Source organism: Penicillium chrysogenum (assembly GCF_028827035.1).
Source record: "Penicillium chrysogenum strain IBT 35668 chromosome Unknown utg000004l_segment0_segment0, whole genome shotgun sequence".
Taxonomy (NCBI): Eukaryota; Fungi; Ascomycota; class Eurotiomycetes; order Eurotiales; family Aspergillaceae; genus Penicillium; species Penicillium chrysogenum.
Genome location: NW_026622752.1, coordinates 2,204,958 through 2,226,315, shown reverse-complemented (window position 1 = coordinate 2,226,315; position 21,358 = coordinate 2,204,958). Strand labels below are relative to the sequence as shown.

At 50.0% G+C, this 21,358-nt stretch overlaps 9 protein-coding genes across 9 annotated transcripts; 4 read left to right on the top strand and 5 right to left on the bottom strand.

The window, feature by feature from the left end:
• Positions 1–415: 415 nt before the first annotated feature.
• Positions 416–661, top strand: N7489_006784 (uncharacterized protein; the record flags this gene model as incomplete). The annotated part of the gene is made up of 1 exon (XM_056712534.1): positions 416–661. One exon carries the CDS (start codon positions 416–418, stop codon positions 659–661), a length of 246 nt encoding a protein of 81 aa, XP_056566249.1.
• A 378-nt stretch (positions 662–1,039) lies between these two features.
• N7489_006783 (uncharacterized protein) lies at positions 1,040–2,175 on the bottom strand (the record flags this gene model as incomplete). Its single annotated transcript, XM_056712533.1, has 2 exons — positions 1,040–1,767; positions 1,869–2,175. The coding sequence occupies 2 exons, from the start codon at positions 2,173–2,175 to the stop codon at positions 1,040–1,042; spliced, it is 1,035 nt and encodes a 344-aa protein (XP_056566248.1).
• A 298-nt stretch (positions 2,176–2,473) lies between these two features.
• N7489_006782 (ATP-binding protein) lies at positions 2,474–4,386 on the bottom strand (the record flags this gene model as incomplete). The annotated part of the gene is made up of 5 exons (XM_056712532.1): positions 2,474–2,914; positions 2,989–3,329; positions 3,388–3,629; positions 3,683–4,048; positions 4,106–4,386. 5 exons carry the CDS (start codon positions 4,384–4,386, stop codon positions 2,474–2,476), a joined length of 1,671 nt encoding a protein of 556 aa, XP_056566247.1.
• A 1,920-nt stretch (positions 4,387–6,306) lies between these two features.
• Positions 6,307–10,259, top strand: N7489_006781 (translation initiation factor 3 subunit CLU1; the record flags this gene model as incomplete). Its single annotated transcript, XM_056712531.1, has 3 exons — positions 6,307–6,520; positions 6,576–6,631; positions 6,696–10,259. 3 exons carry the CDS (start codon positions 6,307–6,309, stop codon positions 10,257–10,259), a joined length of 3,834 nt encoding a protein of 1,277 aa, XP_056566246.1.
• A 757-nt stretch (positions 10,260–11,016) lies between these two features.
• On the top strand, positions 11,017–13,770 carry N7489_006780 (uncharacterized protein; the record flags this gene model as incomplete). The annotated part of the gene is made up of 1 exon (XM_056712530.1): positions 11,017–13,770. One exon carries the CDS (start codon positions 11,017–11,019, stop codon positions 13,768–13,770), a length of 2,754 nt encoding a protein of 917 aa, XP_056566245.1.
• A 1,922-nt stretch (positions 13,771–15,692) lies between these two features.
• On the top strand, positions 15,693–17,462 carry N7489_006779 (ferric reductase family protein; the record flags this gene model as incomplete). Its single annotated transcript, XM_056712529.1, has 1 exon — positions 15,693–17,462. One exon carries the CDS (start codon positions 15,693–15,695, stop codon positions 17,460–17,462), a length of 1,770 nt encoding a protein of 589 aa, XP_056566244.1.
• A 382-nt stretch (positions 17,463–17,844) lies between these two features.
• On the bottom strand, positions 17,845–18,489 carry N7489_006778 (uncharacterized protein; the record flags this gene model as incomplete). The annotated part of the gene is made up of 2 exons (XM_056712528.1): positions 17,845–18,147; positions 18,202–18,489. The coding sequence occupies 2 exons, from the start codon at positions 18,487–18,489 to the stop codon at positions 17,845–17,847; spliced, it is 591 nt and encodes a 196-aa protein (XP_056566243.1).
• A 272-nt stretch (positions 18,490–18,761) lies between these two features.
• Positions 18,762–19,421, bottom strand: N7489_006777 (uncharacterized protein; the record flags this gene model as incomplete). Its single annotated transcript, XM_056712527.1, has 2 exons — positions 18,762–19,214; positions 19,239–19,421. 2 exons carry the CDS (start codon positions 19,419–19,421, stop codon positions 18,762–18,764), a joined length of 636 nt encoding a protein of 211 aa, XP_056566242.1.
• Positions 19,422–19,972: 551 nt separating this feature from the next.
• On the bottom strand, positions 19,973–20,581 carry N7489_006776 (RTA1 domain-containing protein; the record flags this gene model as incomplete). Its single annotated transcript, XM_056712526.1, is given in 2 exon segments — positions 19,973–20,087; positions 20,103–20,581. 2 exon segments carry the CDS (start codon positions 20,579–20,581, stop codon positions 19,973–19,975), a joined length of 594 nt encoding a protein of 197 aa, XP_056566241.1.
• Positions 20,582–21,358: the final 777 nt, after the last annotated feature.

Here is a 21,358-nt window from a genome sequence, read left to right as displayed (position 1 = left end):
GTGTCAGGACCGGAATGATTGACCCGGTGTACGAGGCGCAATGGGCTGATTTGAATACGATGGACCGGCTGCGAGATGTTGATAAGTACTGCGTCCCGGTGGTCATTTTGTTGTCTCAATTCTTACAATATCAACTTCTACAATGTCACTTTCTACAATATCTCGGTCCCGCTTTCCTCCCCATCCCCCTTTCCTAGGTACGGAACTTAAAAAGAAGAAGCAGAGGAAGTATAGAACTAACTTGATAGTCGACACTCTAGCCCTCATTATCCGTCTGGTCCAAAACCACGGAGTATTGAAAGCTGCTGATACTGTTCAGTATGGCCACCATCAAAGGCTCTCATCGTCGAATGCTGTCTTAATGCGTGGTATCTCGAGGTGGTTTTGAAACGCTGCGTTGATTGGCACTTGAGCTATGCATGCCAAATTAAACGAGCAGGGGCGGAAGAGTCTCGTTGACAACTTCAACAACCCAAATAGCAGCCTGAAAGTCATGATCATCACATCACGTACCACATCGTCTCAGTGGGGCTGTCGTGCAACTGACCCCGATGACTACACAAAGCCGAAACGGTTCGGGAATGAAGAGGACAAGCTCAAGTTTTACGATGGGTATAGTGTTGAAGACCGCAATTTAGACAGCCCAGATGGCCACAGCTGACTTATGATTAATCTCAATTCCAAAGCATTTTCAAAGATATAAAATTAAAACAAGTGCAGAAGAGTAATCGATGGACACTTCGAGTAAGGATAAAGCAATAGTCGACAGTCCGAAAAAAGGATGAAAATTGGAAATTTAGATGAAGAAAGTGATTGATACCGATAGCCCCACGGTTGATCAGCAGAAGGTACATATGTATATACCGAACTGCAAGAAAAGCAGCGGGGACATTAATGTCAAGAGGGCTTTAAGAAATAGAATACTGGATATGAGGGTCTCACTCCATCTACATCTCATGCACCTGGCGCAGATGAAACGAAGAAACGAAAATCAACTTGAGAGCACACAGACCTCATGCCGTCGTTATCACGTATAATATCATACACCATCAACGGCTTCGATCCAGCCGAAGGTTGCTCCTGCGGTCAGGGTTGCAAATGCCCAAATTGCTCCCCAAGTGGCGGCACCTTCAATAGAGACATCGCTGATTGTGCCGGCCACTTGAACAATCGTGTTGAGCAAAACGCCAAGCGCAAGGATAATAGACCGAGAAACTAAAACTCTCGTCTTCGGGGTCAATTTGCCCCAAGTATTGCGACAAATAGCTGAAGCCAAATATTCACCTTCGCAGCAGCTTGCAGACTCACCGGGAGTGGATGAGTAGCCAGTAGAGCTGACAAATAAAAAGTCACGCGCGGCCCAGCCAGCAGGAAGCAGCGTCGGGAAGAGTACAGGCAAGCCGGCGGGACCAGCATGCGCCGCGCTGATATCCGGGAGACCCTCGAAGTGAATGACCAGCTGTGTAGGAAGCCAAGTGGCATAGCTGGCATACAGCACAACGCTAAAGACCGAGGTTGCCAGCAGCGTTGTGAAGATAGTGATAGTCTTGTCCTGTAGGATGTTTCGATTGGCAACTGCATCGGCAGGCGCACGCGAAAGGTCGTGGACGGACGAGGGCCGCCGTAGGAGGGCAAAGGGAAGCGCCGTTGAGACAATCGTGACCCCATATGCTATCAGCGCAGAAGTCGGGCGAATGCCGTAGAAGAACGACAAGAGAGAGTATGTTGGCAGGTGGGTCAGGAATAAGAACGATGCCACATCACGGCCTAATCGCAACCACAAGATTAGTCTGTGTACATAGTATACGTAGCTGTCGGAACCGCGTGTCCGGACGCAAGGGGCCATGTATATGGCAACTGGTACTTACCATCAAATCCCAGAACCCAGGCTAATCCGACCTCTACAGCCCTCCAGGCTATCAAGCCCCCCACTTCCCACCATTCTTCGAGGTGTTTGCTGATAGGCCCGAGATCGCCCACGGTCAAGGTGGATGTGAGTGTGAACAGAACGGAGCTCGCAATGAGACTGCTTAGTACCACAAGGATGAAGCGGGCCGGAGATGGGATGCACGCCAATCGAGAGGTCTGTGCAGTGGCCGTCCTCGCAAACTCGCGCGCGGGTCGCGTGTTGTCGGTCCACGACACAGTTCGCTTCTTGGGAGTCTTAGCCGGCATTTTGAGGCTTCCAAATTGAAGAGCAAGCTGAGTGTAGTGCGGGGTCTAGAGCAAAAACCACTGTCAATTGCTTTCACTCAGTTGAAGCTTGGAAGAGAAAAGGAGAAGGCTGGCGAAATGGTTGGTTAGCGGTGAGCATACGATGATGTCACTATTACTTTTTCCGAGCTCCCAAATTCAAGGACTCGGGAAGTCGATGTCTCGTATAGTACATATCCATCCATCAATGGATGTATATTTTTGTAATTACAGTGGGACCCCTCGTCCGTAAATTAGACATGACATATATACAAAGTAGCTAGTCTTGATCTTCACCTTCGCGTTCTGCCACAGCGAATTCAACTGTCCCACTCTCTCGTCCGTGGTTGTCCCGTACAACAACGCGATACTTGCCATTGTCCCAGAGATCTTTGATAGTCAATTCGCGAGTACGGCCAAGACTCTCAATGTCTCCAATGCGCTCCAAGGTGCCCTCCAAGTGGTTGTCGAAGTTCTCGATAGCGCAGATTTCTTCGAAGGCACGCTGCATGGGTACCGAATCAGCACGCACCATGGCTCGCGAATCGATCGTGAAGATATTGTCGTGATCGTAAGACTGAATAAAGTCGGCACGGGTCATGATCTCGCGCGCTTCATGAAGCGGGATTTCTGGCAGGATGTGGCCTTGTTCATGGTGGTAGATTGACTCCATCTCTTTCTCTTTGTCTACCAGCGCTTTCGCCAGAACCATAGCGGCAGACTGTGTAGTGGTTTGAATTAGTTTCAGTTGCATCGACGGAACAAGAGCCAGAAGATCTTATAGTGTGTACTTACGGCGTACTTCTGCTGGTCCATCACATCATCATCCATCTCCCTACCGAGGATCCAGCACTTGTTTAAGAACCATGTTTTCTCGGCTTGACAAATCTCATCGCAGGTCTTCGTGACATCCTGAGACTTGGCCACGCGGTTCAAGAAGGATAGTCGACCGCCGACTTTATCATAGACTTGCTCGAGGACCGCAGATGGAAGTGTCTCGTTGTGGAATTGCTGGCGATATCTCTTCAAAGCACTCATCGCCTTGTCCTTGGGCAAATCTGTCACGGGAATGACTTCCATGCGGGTTGCATAACGCTTCAAGCGCTCGTATACCCAGTAGTCATCGCTGTTAAGAACTTGAAAGCAATAAAGTTAGCCTATGACAAGAAGAAATGATGTTCGCCAGGGTCTTACTTGTTGTGACGAGACCACTAGCAGCCCATTGCTCGGCACGCTGCTGGATCATCTCAAGCAAATCCTGTCCGTCGTGGTCATCTCGAACTAGATGGGTACTGTTGATGATCAGTATAAGAGGAGTCGACCCAATCTTCCTTCTGTTGAGAGCCACTTTCTCTAGCTTGTTGAAGGCGCGCTCAATGTCCAAGAGAGCCGTGGTGTCTCTTGGCCCACGAATGCTGAAAAGGCTGCCGACATAGCTGGGTATTCCTATTAGCATTATGCTTTCATGGTGATAACAGTACAAGCTTACTCCTCGTGGAACTCGAAGTCCAAAGCCTTGCCCAGTCGGATCCGGAAGATCTCGAGATCAGCATGCGCTTCAAACAAGGCACAGCTGTTGCCATTAATCTTGCGCATGGCCTCCAAAAGCATTGAAGTCTTGCCCGTGCCCTTTTCGCCAATCATTAGATAGTAGTGGCCACTTTGTTTCCCAGCTACAATATCGTCAATTTTGGGTTGCTCGTTGCGAACGACCCAATGTTCCTCATGGCGGTACTTGTGCTTCCCGGAAACAACACCCGCGACCTCGAGGGCAGGGTCACCCGGATTGAACGCATTGTCCATCTTGTCCAAGATCAAGTACTTGTAGTACTGGTGATACCAGTATCCCGCCGCGCTTGGGAGCAAATTAGCCACAGTAACGTCTATGTTGAATAATATATGTAGACCTTACCCTAGAATAGCAATTGATGCCGCTGTAGTTGCCGCAGTTTCAAGCATCTTGAGAATCGTAGATTTCAAGTTGGGGCCTGAATCGCCGTCACGGCCCCTGCCCCTGCCTTCATCCGAATCATTCTGATCAGTGGGGTCAGGGGTCATTTGACCAGTGCTCTGGGGGTTGGAGTTGAACCGCTTTGGTGTGTGCATCACAACACGGCTATTAATCCTGAGGGGCCTTGGCAGGCCCTGCCGGGCATAGGACCTCGCAGGCTGTGCGAGTCGGCTCCATAGCATCGTGATTGGGCTTCTTGGCGTTTGTACGCCGGGATGCCAAGTCCTTCAGCAAAATGTAGGCAATGAAGAGAATGTATATCTTCCTCAGAGATAATCAGGGCCACGGATGGTCTGTGTAGGGACTGTATCAATATAAAACACACAAAGGTTTAAGGAGTGTACTGCTAGGAGTCAAGACTTGTAGATGTTTCACGCAAAGCCACACCTCCAGGGAGTGGCGCGTCACGGTGAAGGAGTGACTCCAGGAAAACTGGACGGATCAAAGAGCCTTGATACCGGAAGGAAAATAAAGAAACAAAGACGCAAACGAAGTTAACGAAAGACTAGAAGAAACAAGGGAGTCACCAAAAAAAAAGAAGATTGTGGCTAAGTTGTGGTGTTGGCCTCAGCCTCAACGAACCAGGGATGCAGAAGGCTTGGCGATCGAATCAGGAACATCCATCTTCGATCGTCATAGGATTTACGGGGTACCAGGACAATGTTACAGGTTCAATTCCTCAATATTTCATTAAACGCGGTAGGTGGGTTTTTTTAATTGGTCTTTTCTTAGGGTCTGTGTGCAAGACAGTGGATCCCTTGGAAAAAAAAAAAACTAGTTGCAACTAGGCTCTAGAGGTAAACAAAAAACAAACAATCCATCGACATAACTATGTTGTATACCGCGCTACTCCGTACTCCGTCATAGCCTTTTCAATATTGATTTTATCAAGTACAGAGTAGAATCTAAACCACACATATAGATATGTAAAAGAAGGGCCCATTCAATTCCTACATCTACTAGTAGGGGTGAATAACTACATGGTACGGAGTACATATGTACCTAGGTAGTCTACTCCTAGGCAAAACTACCTAGGAACCATATCCCCCGTGGTCGCTGCCCTCAATTCGATGGCAATTTGGATGTTACCTTGGTTTGCACGTGTTCTATGTATTCAAACTTGGCCTTGCTGTGATGAAAGGCTATGTCCTTAGCTCCCATAAAGCTCTTGGAGATGAAGCACATGTCGTATAGACATTTGTGGCTTCCAAACATTTTAAAATTCATGAAGGAAGTCCCTTGAGAATAAATACGATGTGGAATATCTAAGTCTGAACATGCTACAGGTTCTAGCCTTTCTTTTCTTTCTTTCTTTCTTTCTTTTTTTTTTTTTTTTTTTTTTGCAACTTGCTATCCTTAAGTCTGTACTTTTGTCACATATATACCCGAACCGGGAGGGTCCATAATCTGCATGATTCGATAAGTATTTTCATATTCCTCTGTCAATCGATATGGATCAATCAAATACAAAACTTGCAACAGAGATAGTTCATCACCAGTAAAATAAAAAGCCACGGTGTACATACACAATCGGTAACTATGTGCGCACATTTGAAAATTATTGAAACCTGAGGCAGTCAGGCACCATACTTGTAGATCTATGAAATTGATATCAACGCCAATCGATGAAAATCATATAGCGCTACTCAAGGAAGAGTATAGCATTTCTAACCTATACAAAACCACTCCGAACTAATTACACCATCTTTCTCAAAAGGAAAAACAGCCAAATTGCAGACATTGTGGAGAAAAATGTCCCTCTCCGCGCCCTTCCCCGAACCCACCGCCCGAGCACTTCCGAGGGTATGCCGCATCCGAGAAATTTTCTCTCCGGTTTCCCAGTTTCACCGTCCTATCCATTCATCCTTGCCTTTTTTTTTTTTCCAACTTTCTGGGGTACGGGGTTTCTGTCTTTTGCTCAATTGCCCTTATATTTGTATACTATACTAAAATTTCTATCTGCCGAATTCCCGCAGGTCCTCAACCTTTTTTTTACCCCGTTCCATTTTCCCGAACTTTGTCTCTCACTCGCGTGACGGTTGTGAGATAAGGGTTCACTGTTATTACTTCGTCGAAGCTCTTTATATAACCGGCTCGACACAATGGCACAGACCAACGGGGAGTTGGAGCACTCGAAAGGTGTGTGTTGGCCTGGAGCCTCCATGCTGGACAAGGTCCATTGGAATACAACATGGTTTCCGGGTAAAACAAGATGCAGGGCACACGAGCTAACGGAGGAACAGAGGCCCCCCAGGCTTCCCAAGAAATTGCCAATGGCACCGCCCCCAGGGGGCACAGAGGAGGACAACGCGGGTGGTATGTTTGGTAGCCGGACGCAGAACTGTATAGCAGCCTTCTAATTTGACTATAGGTCTTTTCCAGATCTCCGTGAAGCTCCCTCATGCGCCGCATAAAATTCAAGTGATGGTGAGTCCGATGTTTCGCAAGGCCATAAGAGGAAAGGATTTATCTGACCCGTTTGTGTCTCTAGGTCTCCAGCCAAGAACAGGTCCAGGATGTCCGCCAGTCTATTGTCGAGCTACCGGGAACCTTCCAATACACTTGCTTCCACCTCGAATTCAACGGCAACCGCATCAACGACTTCGTCGAGCTGTCTGAGGTTCCGGACCTCCAGGCCGACTCCGAGATCGTCCTGGTCGAGGATCCGTACACCGAAAAGGAGGCTCGCATGCATGTCGTGCGCATCAGGGAGCTAATTGGTGCTTCTGGTGACCGTGTTGACAACCTCCATGGTATCTCCGCTGGCCTCTCCCTGCACGATGCTATTACGGCAGACGCTATCAAGGCTAGCGAGTCGGAGAAGGAACACTCGCTCTCCAAATATGACCTGACTGGAGTTTCACCACTGCAGACTATTTTGCCCACCGCGGAGGCTCCTCTGCCCAAGACAGTGAAGTCCATCTCGTTGTCCGCGTGGAACCCTGTTCCGTACAACCTCCGCCAAAAGGGCCATTTGCTTTACCTTGTGGTTGCTACTAACGAAGGTGAACAATTCCAGATCACTGCCCATGTGTCTGGATTCTTTGTGAACAAGTGCTCGAGCGTCAGATTCGACCCATTCCCGAAGCAAACACACCCTAAGAAGGGCAGCGCCCACTCTTTGCTCACTCTCATCTCCCAACTCTCGCCTTCGTTCAACGCCTCCTTCGAGGCTCTGCAGGAGTACAACAATGAGAAGGATCTTTTGACCACTTTCCCCTTCCAGAACGCCATTCCCAACAGCCCATGGCTCATCGCCCCTAGCAATTCAAGCTTGAATGCCCACCAGCCCGACATCACCCGTTCGCAGGAGAACTACCTGATCTCTGGTGTGGATAACGCCGAGACTCTGCGTGACTGGAACGAGGAGTTCCAGACTACCCGCGAGCTGCCTCGCGAGAGCGTTCAGGATCGTGTATTCCGGGAACGCCTGACCTCCAAGCTGTTCGCCGATTACAACGAGGCCGCCGCTCGCGGTGCAGTCCTGGTTGCCCGGGGTGAGGTTGCTCCTCTGAACCCCACTGAGGCGCGGGACGCCCAGATCTTTGTCTACAACAACATATTCTACTCCTTCGGTGCCGATGGCGTTGGGACTTTCACCTCCGAGGGTGGCGATGAAGCCGCCCGTGTGGCCGTGGGTAAGGACGTTCTTGGTATCAAGGCTGTTAACCAGCTTGATATCGACGGTCTGTTCACCCCCGGAACTGTGGTGGTCGACTACCTGGGTAAGCGTATTGTTGGCCAGAGCATTGTTCCTGGTATCTTCAAGCAGCGCGAGCCTGGTGAGCACCAGATTGACTACGGTGGTGTTGAGGGCAAGGAGGTTGTGGCCACCCATGCAGACTTTGTTCCGGTCTTCGAGAAGCTCTCGAAGGCGCTGCGTGTCAAGCAGCACCCTGTCTGGGACAAGGAGAACCAGCGCCACGACCTGGAAGGTAGCGTTGAGACTAAGGGTCTTTTGGGTACTGACGGCCGCAAGTACGTCCTGGACCTCTACCGCATTGCTCCTCTGGATGCTGAGTGGCAGGAGGAGGAAGGCAGCGATGTCTACCCCCACCGCATGTCCGTCCTCAGACTTGAGTTGGTTGAGTCCTACTGGCGCCATAAGATGAGCCAGTACGTGAAGGCCGAGGTGGAGAGCCGTAAGGCTGCTAGCGCTGAGGCTGCCAAGGAGGGCAAGACCGAAGAGGAGGGTGCGGACCAGGAGCGTGTTGACATTTCTGGATTCAACCTTGCTCTCAACCCTGATGTTTTCAGCGGCCAGGTGCCCCAGACTCAGGAGGAGAAGGAGCAATGGGCAAAGGATGAGCAGGAAGTCCGGGATGCCTGTGATCATCTGCGATCCAAGGTCATCCCTGACCTGCTCAAGGACCTGCACGACGGCGACGTTGGCTTCCCCATGGACGGTCAGTCGCTGACTCAGCTGTTGCACAAGCGTGGTATCAACATCCGTTACCTCGGAAAGTTGGCCCAGCAGTCCGCCGAGAAGGGACCTCGCCTTCAGGCCCTATCCATCCTCCTGGTCCAGGAAATGATTACTCGTGCCTTCAAGCACGTTGCCAACCGCTACCTGAACAATGTTCCCGCTCCCTTCGTCGCATCTTGCCTTTCTCACTTGCTGAACTGTCTCCTCGGCTCGGATGTTAACGCTACTCCTAAGGCGGAGATTGACGAATCTCTGCGTGCGATCTTCCCCGAGGGCGACTTCTCCTTTGAGAAAGTCACCCCCGAGTCCCTGCGGGCCGAGCTTGAGAAGCAGGTCACCATCCGCTTCCGCTTCTCCCTCGAGAAGGACTGGGCTAACTCTCTGAGACACTTGCAGCTTCTGCGTGACATCTCCGTCAAATTGGGTCTCCAGATCGGTGCCCGTGAATTCGCCTTCACCAAGGATCAGGTCAAGGAGCAGGTTGTTGTTCCTGCCACTAATGGATCTACACACGAGGAGCCTAAGAAGAAGGGCAAGAAGAAGGGCGGCGACAACAAGTCCCCTGCCCGCACAGCCCCGGCTCCGGCTAAGCCCGCTGTCACCTTCACTACTGATGACATTCTGAATGTTGTTCCTTTGGTCCGTGATGCCGCTCCCCGTAGCGCATTGGCAGAGGAGGCCCTGGAGGCCGGTCGTATCTCTCTCATGCAGAACCAGAAGCAGTTGGGCCAGGAGCTCATCCTTGAGTCTCTGTCTCTGCACGAGCAGATCTACGGTATCCTGCACCCTGAGGTCGCCAAGCTCTACCATCAGCTTTCCATGCTGTACTACCAGACTGATGAGAAGGAGGCTGCTGTAGAATTGGCCCGCAAGGCCGTCATTGTCACCGAGCGCACTATGGGTGTCGATTCCGCCGACACTATTCTGAGCTACCTCAACCTGAGTCTATTTGAGCATGCCTCTGGCAACACTAAGACCGCTCTGGTTTACATCAAGCACGCCATGGATGTCTGGAAGATCATCTACGGTCCTAACCACCCCGACTCCATCACCACGATGAACAACGCTGCCGTGATGCTGCAACACCTCAAGCAGTACAACGACTCCCGCAAGTGGTTCGAGGCCTCCCTCTCCATCTGTGAGGAACTGTTTGGCAAGGATTCCATCAACACCGCCACCATTCTCTTCCAGCTCGCCCAGGCTCTCGCTTTGGACCAGGACTCCAAGGCTGCCGTCGGCAAGATGCGTGAGGCATACAACATCTTCCTCGCTCAGCTCGGACCCGAAGACCGCAACACTAAGGAGGCCGAGAACTGGCTTGAACAGCTCACTCAGAACGCTGTCTCTATCGCCAAGCACGCCAAGGACATCCAGGCTCGTCGTCTGCGCCGCAACCCTCTGAACCCTCGCGTGTCTTCCATGGGCACCCGTGTTCAGCCCCAGGTTGGCCAGACTGCGCCTGAAATCAGTGCCCCTGCCGATCCCTCAGGTCTCGACTCTCGCAGCATCGACGAGCTCTTGAAGTTCATCGAAGGTACTGACACCAGCTCTTCGCGCTCTAAGCAGAAGAAGCGTGCCGCCACCAGCAACCCCAAGCTCCGCGGCTCCAAGCAGTCCAACAAGGCATAAATGATTTCCTAGCCAGCCAACTTCGACCAATTTAAACTGCGTTAATTGGTTCCCGTTCTTATTTTCTTGGTTATTACATGTGTTAATATCTATATCCATTGTCATTTTGGGGATCGGTGGGCAGGCTTGATGAGCGAAAAGAACTGTTGTATTTTAGATCTCTCTCCTCTCTCCTTTTTTTTTTTCCATTTTTGCTTTCGTCTGCCAGGTTGGGTTGTCTCTCGGGCCATGCATGGAAAGGACTCGGTTGTCTTATATGGGTTCATATCTGGTGCATTATGCGGATCTGCCACTTGGGTCATTTTCTCTTTCTGAGTAGAATCCATTACGTTAATATGCAAATATTAGGAATTGAATGGATAGATACCTTCAAGAACTTGACTGTTATACTAATTGTATAACTAGATTGAGGTACTGGGAAGACTATAAAAGGCAATTTGTGTTGGCCCGCTTTACCGCTTTAGTCAATGTTTGTTTTATTTGTTTGCCTTCCAATCTGATGTTGATCGAATGTTATCATTCATTTTCCACTTAACGCGCCCTTTATTTGGCATATCTTACTTACATTGGATTATTGCTACATTATTGGCAATACCTGGTCGAGTGCCATCATTGTTCCTATCATGCATCGCTGAGGAGTTCGTTAGTACGGTTTGGTACTGTGCGATCCCAATGACCAAGACAAACACCTGTGACATTGCTGATTCTTTGGACAGTTGTATACTATTAGCAAATATTATTATTTTCTTTGTCCCAAATGGAGGACGCCCAAGCTACCGCAAAATGGGCAAACCGTGTCCTGCGCCCCTTGACCTCCATCTGCCGTCGAATCGCAAAGCACCAAGAAACGCTGTCGATGATCGCGATCGAGTCGAAACCACAAGATACTACAGAGGGTAATGATGTGCCTGCCTCAGCAACCGACCATAAGCCAGAGAGCCGGCACAACTGCTCAGGCTCGGATGCGGATCCGGATGAAAACGACCCAGCTTGGATTCCAGGGAAAAAGCCCGAGCGACGACGACCTAGACACAAATATTCGTCCAAAACAGAGGAGACTGGCGGGAAAAAGCGCAATAGACTGTCAATACACAGTCCGGAAGCCTCACGCACCCTGCCCGGCGCTATTGAGGTCGCGACACCACTCATCACTGGGAGGAGATGGGAGATGCCCCCGAGCGCACAGTCAGAACGACCGGAAGGCCGAGTCAACCCCAATATCCAATCGTCACAGCCGCAAGTCTTCCGTGATCGATATTCGCTCCACAAGAGTCCTTGGCAAGAACTTCTCGACCAGTCTGGTGACTCGGGCTTCGCCGACATAGCACATAACCTTGACCGCGTCTTCCAAAACTTCCTCTGCAACACTGTGATATCCAAGCAAGAAGTGAAGCCCTCGTCTGAAAGCAGTAGACGTGGTGCGCGATCCTTGCTGTCCATGGTGGCACGAAGTCTTCCTGATTTTATTGCGAGCGAGCAAGAAGCACATGACGAGTTGGATGAGGACGGGGACGAAGATATGTGCGATGCATATTTTACAGAATTGGAAGCATTTTATGCGCCTTATGGGACAGGCTGGAAGCCACTCCGCGAGGCTGTCCGCGCACAGGGTATCTACTTGGTTTCTACCCTGATACAGAATCGTTGGATAACAGATTCGATTGCCTGCGCGCTGATTGAGAAATGTCGTTCCTTTGCGCTCGAAGAAAGCGACTCATTGCTCTCTACATTACTTTCTACACGCAAAAATTACCCCTATCCACAGGCTTTAAGGCCAGTGGTTGAACATGACCCTTCAGATCCGATCCGATTATTACGCAAGTATGCTCATCATGGTGTTGCCAATCGCTCTTATATCTTTGATGAACTTGCAAAGCTTCTCTTACGGGGAGTGCTACCCCCAGAATGGATGGGAACCAAGTTATGGACTAGCTGGATGACGCGAGCAACGATATCCCTTTCGAAAGAGGATCAAGACTGTCCTGCAGCTACGCGGTTGATTGAAGCTGTGATTCTCTCAGCTAGTGACGCCCGCCCTATCACTGCTGCTCAGAAACCTACACTAAAACCAGCTTTGAAGGGAAAGACTGTTCCCCCTCGTGCGACCAGAGCTGCCTCCACCACACCGTGGGAAATCTCAAATCTTGCGCGGCCTTGTCCTTTGCAGGTGGAGGATGCACTGAGCAATCACGTCATAAGTCTCATGGCAGCGCTCTGCGGCATGCACATTTCACGTTCTCGTGCCTTCGATGACACTGATTGTGTGGCTGAAACGAAGGCGCGCTATATTACAAGCTGTCTCCACATTTCTCTGCAGCGAGAACTCGAGTCAAGTTCTGCCGCGCAGCGGGCTGGCAACACCCCTCATCAATTATTACGGCGTGGCTGCATCTTGTTGGCCACCAGCCTTGTACAGTGCAACGACAAAATTTTATTGGACAATAACCACTACGCGATGGCGTCAACAGCCAGTGTTGACGAATGCGCGGAGATTATAGCATCTCATTCCGACATCGTTAGAGAATTAGCATTGTTTGTGCACCAAGCGTTTCGCTGCCTCAGAAAAACTGCAGAAGATGAAACCGAACGTACTAGCGGTGAAATACGTGACATGGTTTCGCAACTCGCCCGCCTAGCCGATACCTCAGCTTTGTCCGCCTTGCTTGGGCGAGTCGCGGCGGAAGCTGCTATGGAGTTTGCGGAAGCTACAGCAGATCCCGATGACCACATGTGGGCCGTCGACGTTCAGCAGGCGGCCGTGGCAAAACAGCGTCAGGAAGAGACTGCCCAAAGATCTTTAGAAGGACCCGAGCAATCTAGCCAGAGTACAGGCCTGTTCCGCTGGGAAGATAGTATTGGCGAGTGGGTGGCATGTACGCCGACAACCAAGGAAAAACCCATCATCGTGCAAAAGGCTCAAAGACCCATGCGCATGCTATCAAGCCCAGTGCCCTGCATCGCTTCCTCTACAGACACGGATAGCAGTTCACCTGGGTCTGATCTCTTCGACGATTCTGTCTCAAGTCTGACCTCCTCTCCCGTGCCAACGGCGACCAAACGAACTATCGAGGACGCCGAGGTTTCATCCATACGGCCTAGAAAACGGCAACGACCCACCCCGGTGGTTGTAGTTGACAGGGGTGGAAACAGCCCCCAAATACGGCCTCCTACCCCGACTAGATACAGTTCTACAGTGGAGCCAGTAACTCGCCGAGGCATCCTGCGAGAGCGCAGCGCCAATCTGACTAGACGGACGACCCCTGCAGCACAACAGGCACGGAAGGTTGAAGTCGTGATCATCAATCACAAAGAAAGCAGCCCACGCCAGCCTATTGTCCGGCCCACTTTGGAGCGTGCTGCGAAGCAAGTTCATCGTACGGTAGAGAGACGAAGGTCTACGCGCCCTTCAGTTTCAACCATGCGTCCTATTGTCGAGCCTCCGAGGACTCGACAAACGGTCATTCCATGTCACCAGGATGACGATAGTGACGATGAGCTCAGCTTTCTCTGAGCGGGGCCCAGCCTGGGGGCTTTTTTCATTTTCCTTTGCTCCGCTTTTGTTTTTGGGAAATCGGTATTTTAGGTAGGGCTTTTGATTTGATACTTTTGATACCCATGGCCTTGGATTGGTGTTCTTGGATTGGTGTTTTTGCCGTTGCGTTTGTTCAGGATATCTGTATTTTTCTTTTTCTTTTTTTCTTTTTCTCAAACTTTGGACTAGTCTTTGGACCTCACGATGACAAGAAGACAAGTGGAAAGTTCTCACGACTGGACCTCGAACTGAGACAAGTTATATGCGCACTATATCTGGCACGTAATATAAAACAAATTGCAGACCGACAAAACTCCGGGGCCAACATGGGACGGCCTTGAATGATATAGTCCTGCAGCATGCAATCAGGGTAAGACATCGGATTATGCATATTTTCCAGTTTCAGGTCGCCAAGTCACTACTCTAAACGGAAAACGGAGTATAGGACCGATGGCAAGAATAAATTATTCCAACAGAGGAGAGGGCTCAGCACAGTTTCTCCGAAGGCCTCCGTGCGAGGAGATTAAGGTCTGATATAAATGAAATGCCAAGAAAGCAACCTGACGGAGATGACCTTTTACAGTGATGACTGGAGCAATAGCCTATGACCGGACTGTTTCACTACCCCTAATGTGGATTACTCCGTTCGGCTCAGTCTGTGATGGGTTGACATGGGCGCTAATGGAGAAGTCGAATATGAGAACGTGACCCCACAAACCCTCCTTTTCCCCCACTCCCGCCTGCAGATTGGCTCATCGATGAAGGAAAGGCCCCTTTCTCAAACAAACCAGTCGTTGGCCAAGGATTGCCGCGGATCTATGTCGGTTTGTGTGGCGGTTGTTGATCCTTGTCAAACTCTGCCTGCTCACTCGCTGTTTCACTGTCAAACAGTACTGGCCAGTCATAGCCCTTCATCGGTATTCCCGCCACTTTTCGACAGCTCGGGCTCGACCTGTCGCATGTTCCAGGTCCATCTTCTGTCAAAGTCTGCGGAGGCTACGGAAACTATGAGCCCCTGATTCGCTGCAATGGATCTGCAGGATCGTCTGCCTTTATACTCGATACGCACAGGAGAAATCCCTTGCACCGATCTGGGTCCTAGCGCCAAAACCCCCCCTCTTTCGAGAAAATTGAGAAAAGTCCCGGAAATCAAAATGGAAAGCGGATTCCACATGATGCGGGCCGTGCTGAAGGTGGAGAGTCCTGCTTGAATTCTACATATTGGTCCAGTTGGCCCTGACCCTGTCTTACTCTCTCTTTCTGGACTGGACACAAGGGGAAACAATTCTTTCTTCTATTTTTGATCTTTTATTGTCCATTGTCCATTGATTTTTACTATCAACGTTGTCTCATTCCTTTTCCCTTTGTTTTCGAGACAATCTTCATTGTGTCATCGTGGTCATTTTTTTCCATCTTTAGCCCATTTTTCACAGTGACTGGATCACTGGCATTCCTTTCGTTGCCCGTCGACAACAGCCTTTAACAAACATCCCCCGCTGTTCTGTGAATATTTTCGCTTCTTGTCTTCTCGCTGGACCCAATTGGACTTAAATACCGACAGACGGCTTTTATTCCATGCTTTCCCTCTGATTTCTATACATTCGATATAGGCAGGTCCTTTCCTTGACACACCAGCCACCCAACAGAAAACCCTAAACACCCGAATCCCTTCGATCCTTGCTTCTGTCGTTTGACCAAGCAATCTGGGGTTATTCCGTTCGCTGTCTTTCTCGACAATATCTTCTGAGCCTCCTGTGGGGACGGCCCAGATATCAAGGTTCCCCCTTTTCAATCCACTCTTTTCCTAGCGAGCTGGCCTCGCTAAACCATACCCCAACTTTGGTCCTAAGCACTTGACGTGCAGCATCTTTGGGATTATCATGCACTCCTTTCTACTGGCGATGTCCCTCGCTGGACTAACCAGCGCAACGGATATCGAATACATCGAAAAACGACATGGTTACAATCCCTACTACGAAGCCGTTAACGATGACCTGGCACGCTATACAATCCTCGCCCTTGGCCTTGCTGCCGCCGCTTATTACATCTGGCAGCTTGCCTTCCGCTTCTCTCGCCATCTCCGACGCCTGGCAAGCTTCACCGATGACCGGCAACGGTACTTCGTCTCCACACACAATACCTTTGCATGGATCAAGGAGCATATCATATATGCTGCGTTGTTCCGCAGCCGACACAACCGTGAACTCCAGCTCTCATCAGCTATTAACATGGGTACTTTGCCTAGCCGTTTCCATGCTTTCCTTGTCACCGGCGTCATCGCCATGAACATCACACTTTGCTGTGTTACAACTCCTTATGGGTCCGACTCAGACACGCTTGCCGGTGTTATCCGTAACCGCACTGGAGTTATGGCAACCGTGAACTTGATCCCCTTGGTCTTGATGGCAGGCCGTAACAACCCTCTAATTGCTATGCTCCATGTGCCTTTCGATACATGGAATCTGCTTCACCGGTGGCTCGGCCGCATCGTGGTGCTGGAAAGTCTTGCACATGTGTTTGCATGGGCTATCCCCAAAGCCAACGAGAAAGGCTGGGAGATTGTCGGAATGGCTCTGGGTAATAGCACCTTTTTGCTGACCGGCCTGGTGGCTGCTTGTGCGTTCACTGCGCTCTTGCTGCACTCACCCTCGCCTATCCGTCATGCATTCTACGAGACATTCCTTCACTTGCACATTGCCATTGCAGCCGTTTCTATGGGCTTCCTTTGGGTCCATCTGAACGACCTTCCCGCGCAAACCTATCTGCTTGCCTCCGTCATTCTCTGGGCCCTCGAACGAGCCACCCGCTTCTTCATCATCGTGTACCGCAACTGCGGCCGTGAATGCACCACCGCAGTCATCGAAGCCATGCACGGCGACGCAATGCGCATCACTCTGCGCATGGCCCGCCCCTGGACCTTCCGCCCGGGCCAGCACATCTACCTCTACATCCCATCAGTGGGCTTGTGGACCTCGCACCCATTCTCCGTTGGCTGGAGCGAAACCGAAGACAGCAACTCCGACGAGAAGTCTCTCCCACTCACAAGCAAGGACATCCTCAACGTGCCCCAAAAAGAAACCATCTCTCTCCTCGTCCGTCGCCGCACCGGAATGACCGACAAGCTCTTCCAGCGCGCTGCGAACTCCCCGACCTCACAGATTACCCTCCGTGCCTTTGCCGAGGGTCCATATGGCAACATCCACACCATGGACTCATACGGTACGGTGATGCTTTTCGCCGGCGGAGTCGGTATCACCCACCACGTTCCCTTCGTCCGCCACCTCGTCGCTGGGTTCGCCAACGGCACCGTCGCTGCCCGCCGTGTAACACTCGTCTGGATCATCCAGTCCCCCGAACACCTGGAGTGGATCCGGCCCTGGATGACCAGTATCTTGGCGATGGATCGCCGTCGCGAGGTCCTGCGCATCATGCTCTTTGTTACGCGGCCGCGCAACACCAAGGAGATACAGAGCCCGTCTGCAACCGTGCAGATGTTCCCTGGTCGTCCTAATATTGATACGTTGGTGGGAATGGAGGTCGAGAATCAAATTGGCGCCATGGGCGTTCTGGTCTGCGGCAATGGCGGTCTGAGTGATGATGTTCGCCGCGTTTGTCGGAAGAGGCAGACTCAGACCAGTGTTGATTATGTGGAAGAGAGTTTCTCTTGGTAGATTATACATGATAGATATAACAACTTCTGTCTTTTTTCGGCGTATGAGCGTGTTTGTTGTGATGGTGGTCACCGTCGTCTTTTTACGTAGGATTATACTGTTGTATAATCCTTCACTTCCGGTTTGCTTTGCAGCTGGCTTTTCTTGTATACTTGGGCTTTTTCTTTCTTTTCTGGCAGCGATATTCCTGTCACTATGGGTCTATAGAGTTGTACATATCCTTTTTGCAAAATGCACGATTTGGTTAGGGATTGTTCCTGGTTCGCGCATCTACGTAGGTAGTCTTAGCAATTGTAGATAACAACAGTGCACGGAATTCGACATCTGTACAGAACAAATTGAGTAACAGCTCACTCTGCGCAATAAAATGCATCCGCAGACGTCACATCCCCAGTGCCTTTGTACTTCGCTCGTTGTGGGCATGGGCACAGGATCCTATCGTATGTCTTCCCATCTTCCCATCTTCCGGAGAGTATTTCACTGGAAGACTCGTAGGAGCATTGCCGGACTCGACCCAAGCAATCAGGCTTTCGAACATAGTCGAAGGATATCCTCCTTTGGTGCCAAAACAGTGTCCCATCACTGGTGCTTCGAACAACTTGTAGTACTCATGGACACTCGAGTCGCCGGCAGTCACCGCTTCGTAGTATGACCTCGTGCCGTTGGGAGGGATCACTTCGTCCATCTGCATTAACAATTAGTATACGTATATCTCTTGAACAAACAATACGAAACGTACTAGGCCGTGATACGTAAGCATCCTGCCCCCAGCGTCACGGAATTTCGACAGATCTGGGTTATTCGTTCCAAATACCGAGTTCCACTGCTGAACAGACTTTCGGAAAAGGTGGTCATATTTTTGGTGCGTGATGTTCCTCAAGGTGAAGTTCAGGTTGTGTTCGACAAACACCTGAGCCCATCGATTGTATAGCTGGCTGGGGACCGCAGTGCATGTCCCGTTGGGACATTTTGTGCTTGCAGGCGTATTCTCTCCTGTCAATGCAGTCCCGGGTTGAACCCATACCATAAAAAGTTGCCTTGTGAGTCCCGTGCTCCGGTCCAGGTGGCATTAACAATCTTCGCAGTGGCAACCGAGATTCTCAACAGAGGTCCAGTGCCACTGCAGTTGATTTGGGCTCCGACTAAGGCGAATGGATCGAAGACACATGCATCCGGGTCCGAGATTATACCGTCCACGATGCCGTCAGCGCTGTCACAGGCGGATAGTGCAGCATCTGTCACAGAGTTGAGCTCGCAATGATGTGGGTATTCATCGAGCTGGTTTATGACAAACGGAGCCTAGTATCCTCCTATCGAAAACTGAGGCCAATTGATTGTAGGAGCAGAAGCAACAATCCCGTCATAGGCTTCGGGGTATTGCTGGGCAAGCGCCAGGCCCTGTCGGCCGCCTTGCGAGCATCCGGTCCAATAAGAGTATTTGGGCTTCGATCCATATGCACTCCCAGCCAAGCTTTTGCCGATGGTTGCTGCATCACCGAGAGAAGCAATGACGAAGTTGTACATGGTGTTGTGGTCCGGCATTCCGCTTTCCGGAAGGCCCCAGTCTGCAGGGTCGTCGCTTGTGTGACCGCCATCTGTTGAAATAGCAACGTATCCTTCGGCAGCTGCTGCGATCATTCCAAATGCCGTTGTGGATGTGAGACCAGCTACGTAGCCGTTTCCTCCGATTCCTTGTAGTCGCTCGTTCCAGGAATCACTGGGTAGAAGGGCGCCAACGTTGATGGTGTCGTTCTAGCCGGTGTGTTTGTAGGTCACTGTGACATTGCAGAAGTTGAGGTTTTGAGCCGTCACGTTGCCATGGTTGTAGTAGTACCACTGGGGGATGTACTTGGAAACATTTGGCACTTGAGAGGCTTGCAGTGACAACACTTCGGCGCCTGGTATGTGAGGAAATGAAAAAAAGGCTTCAGCCGAGCACAACGATGGAGAGAGGCTCATGATGTCAAAGCGAGCACATTGGAGAATAGGCTGAAAGAAAATAACTTGCTGGAAATTTTGCTTTAAATATGTCGTCGTTATACTATGTTACTTGCTTCTTGGTTTATACGCGTATTGGGCAGACTCGAATATTGCTGCCTCGGTTCCGCTAAGGAGTTTGAACTAGTTATCAATCCGTTATAGATTTCTGCGCATCCAGATAGAGATATCCATGGTAGTGGATGCCTATAATAGTAAAACCCACTCTGTTGAGCGGCAAAAGCTATACGCGTATTCGGACCCCGCGCTAAAGTGGGACATGGGCCCGGTCCCCTAAATCGGATGGCCTTAGATTAAGGAATGACCTCAATTAGGAGGTATTGGATGATATCTATTAGAGAAAATATGAAGTACGGGACCTAGGAAGGGTTGAAACGTGTGTTAAATGTAGGAAAAATCGATTTTTCTGTATAACAAACAACAGCAGACTAGATAAACAGTCTATAAACAAAAGGATACCAAAGACTCCAAGTAAAGAACAGTACATACAACCTCACTCCAAGTCCACAAAATCAGACCTCTGAATAGCTGTGTGCAAGCGGTATGCTTCTCTCAGAATTCGCACTTGGGCTTATCTGATCAGGATACCAAATAAAGAAGATGACCATGACAACCGCCATCGGCAAGCTATCAAAAACATACAATGTCCACTCATGCATAAGAGGATACCCATCATTGCCCATGACATATTCAACGATCCGGAAAATAGAACGGACCAAAATGAGGGCACTGACAGCATATAGCATATGCAATAACCGCTGCCAAGGAATACTAGGCTTGAGGCATTCGGGAGTGGGTGTACGGCGAAGGCGCTTTGCGAAAACGATGGCCGTTACCCAGAAGAGGGAAAACGAGATGAGTTGAATTGCCAAACCGACAATGACGCAAACCTTCCCCCACATAGCGTGCCCCATAACTGAGAGAGATGAAGAATTTCCCTGGACAACAAAGGACAACACGTCGAACCAGACGAAAGTTTTTGTAAGGCGCGAGACACGGATGGGAGAAAGATGTTCTCCATGGACCCGACGAATGAGTCGACCAAGGGTCATGTAGATGGACGCGGCGAAGAGTGTAGGACCGAGCAGAATGAACACGTTGGCGATAATGTATGGTCCCATTGTAGTTGTGTTATTATGTGCAATGCACCGTCCAATGTAACCGATTATCTGGACTTGATTGTAATGCAGGTCAGTGTATGGTCTTCAAGGTATAGAGGAGTAAAACTGTAAGGCAAGAGAGTCCACATACAAAAGCCGCCTAGGGTAAATGCTATGCAAAACCATGTCCTGGATCTGAACATTTTCCAAGAATGAAGACCCGTTAGGACAATAAATATCAGCATGAAAATGACGGCTGCTGGTATGGAGGGTGCATAGTTCCAAAACTTGTAGGAACGAGACCCGAGTTGAGACATGTTTTGCGGTTGTACCAGTGAAAAAAGGAGTACTGTGATCGAGGAGGTCTAGAAGAATCTAAAGTCTTTATAGAGTAGAGAGTTTCGGACGTTTCGAATATAGAAGAATCCTTTTTTACTTTTTGGTCTATAGATCTTGCAGATACGCGTATAGAGCTGACCCTCACGCAACCTTGGAACGAAGTAAAGTTGGCCACTCACAAGCTGTGCAATATTTGAGCTAGTCTGAAAATGGAATTATTCCCGTCAATCTGAGGCTTGTACAATATATCATTGTCTCTCTTTTCCCGTCCGCGATCAGCTGTTTGGTTCACACTTGCATCAGCCCCTATTACAGGGGAATATTCTAGTAATTTGCAATGCGTAAGTTACATGTTTTATAACTGCCTGATAATCCAGACCACAATCGCAGACACCAGAGTATGGTGCTGAGATCTTATAATGTGATACACATACCAAACTCAGGGTATCCTCCCCAATG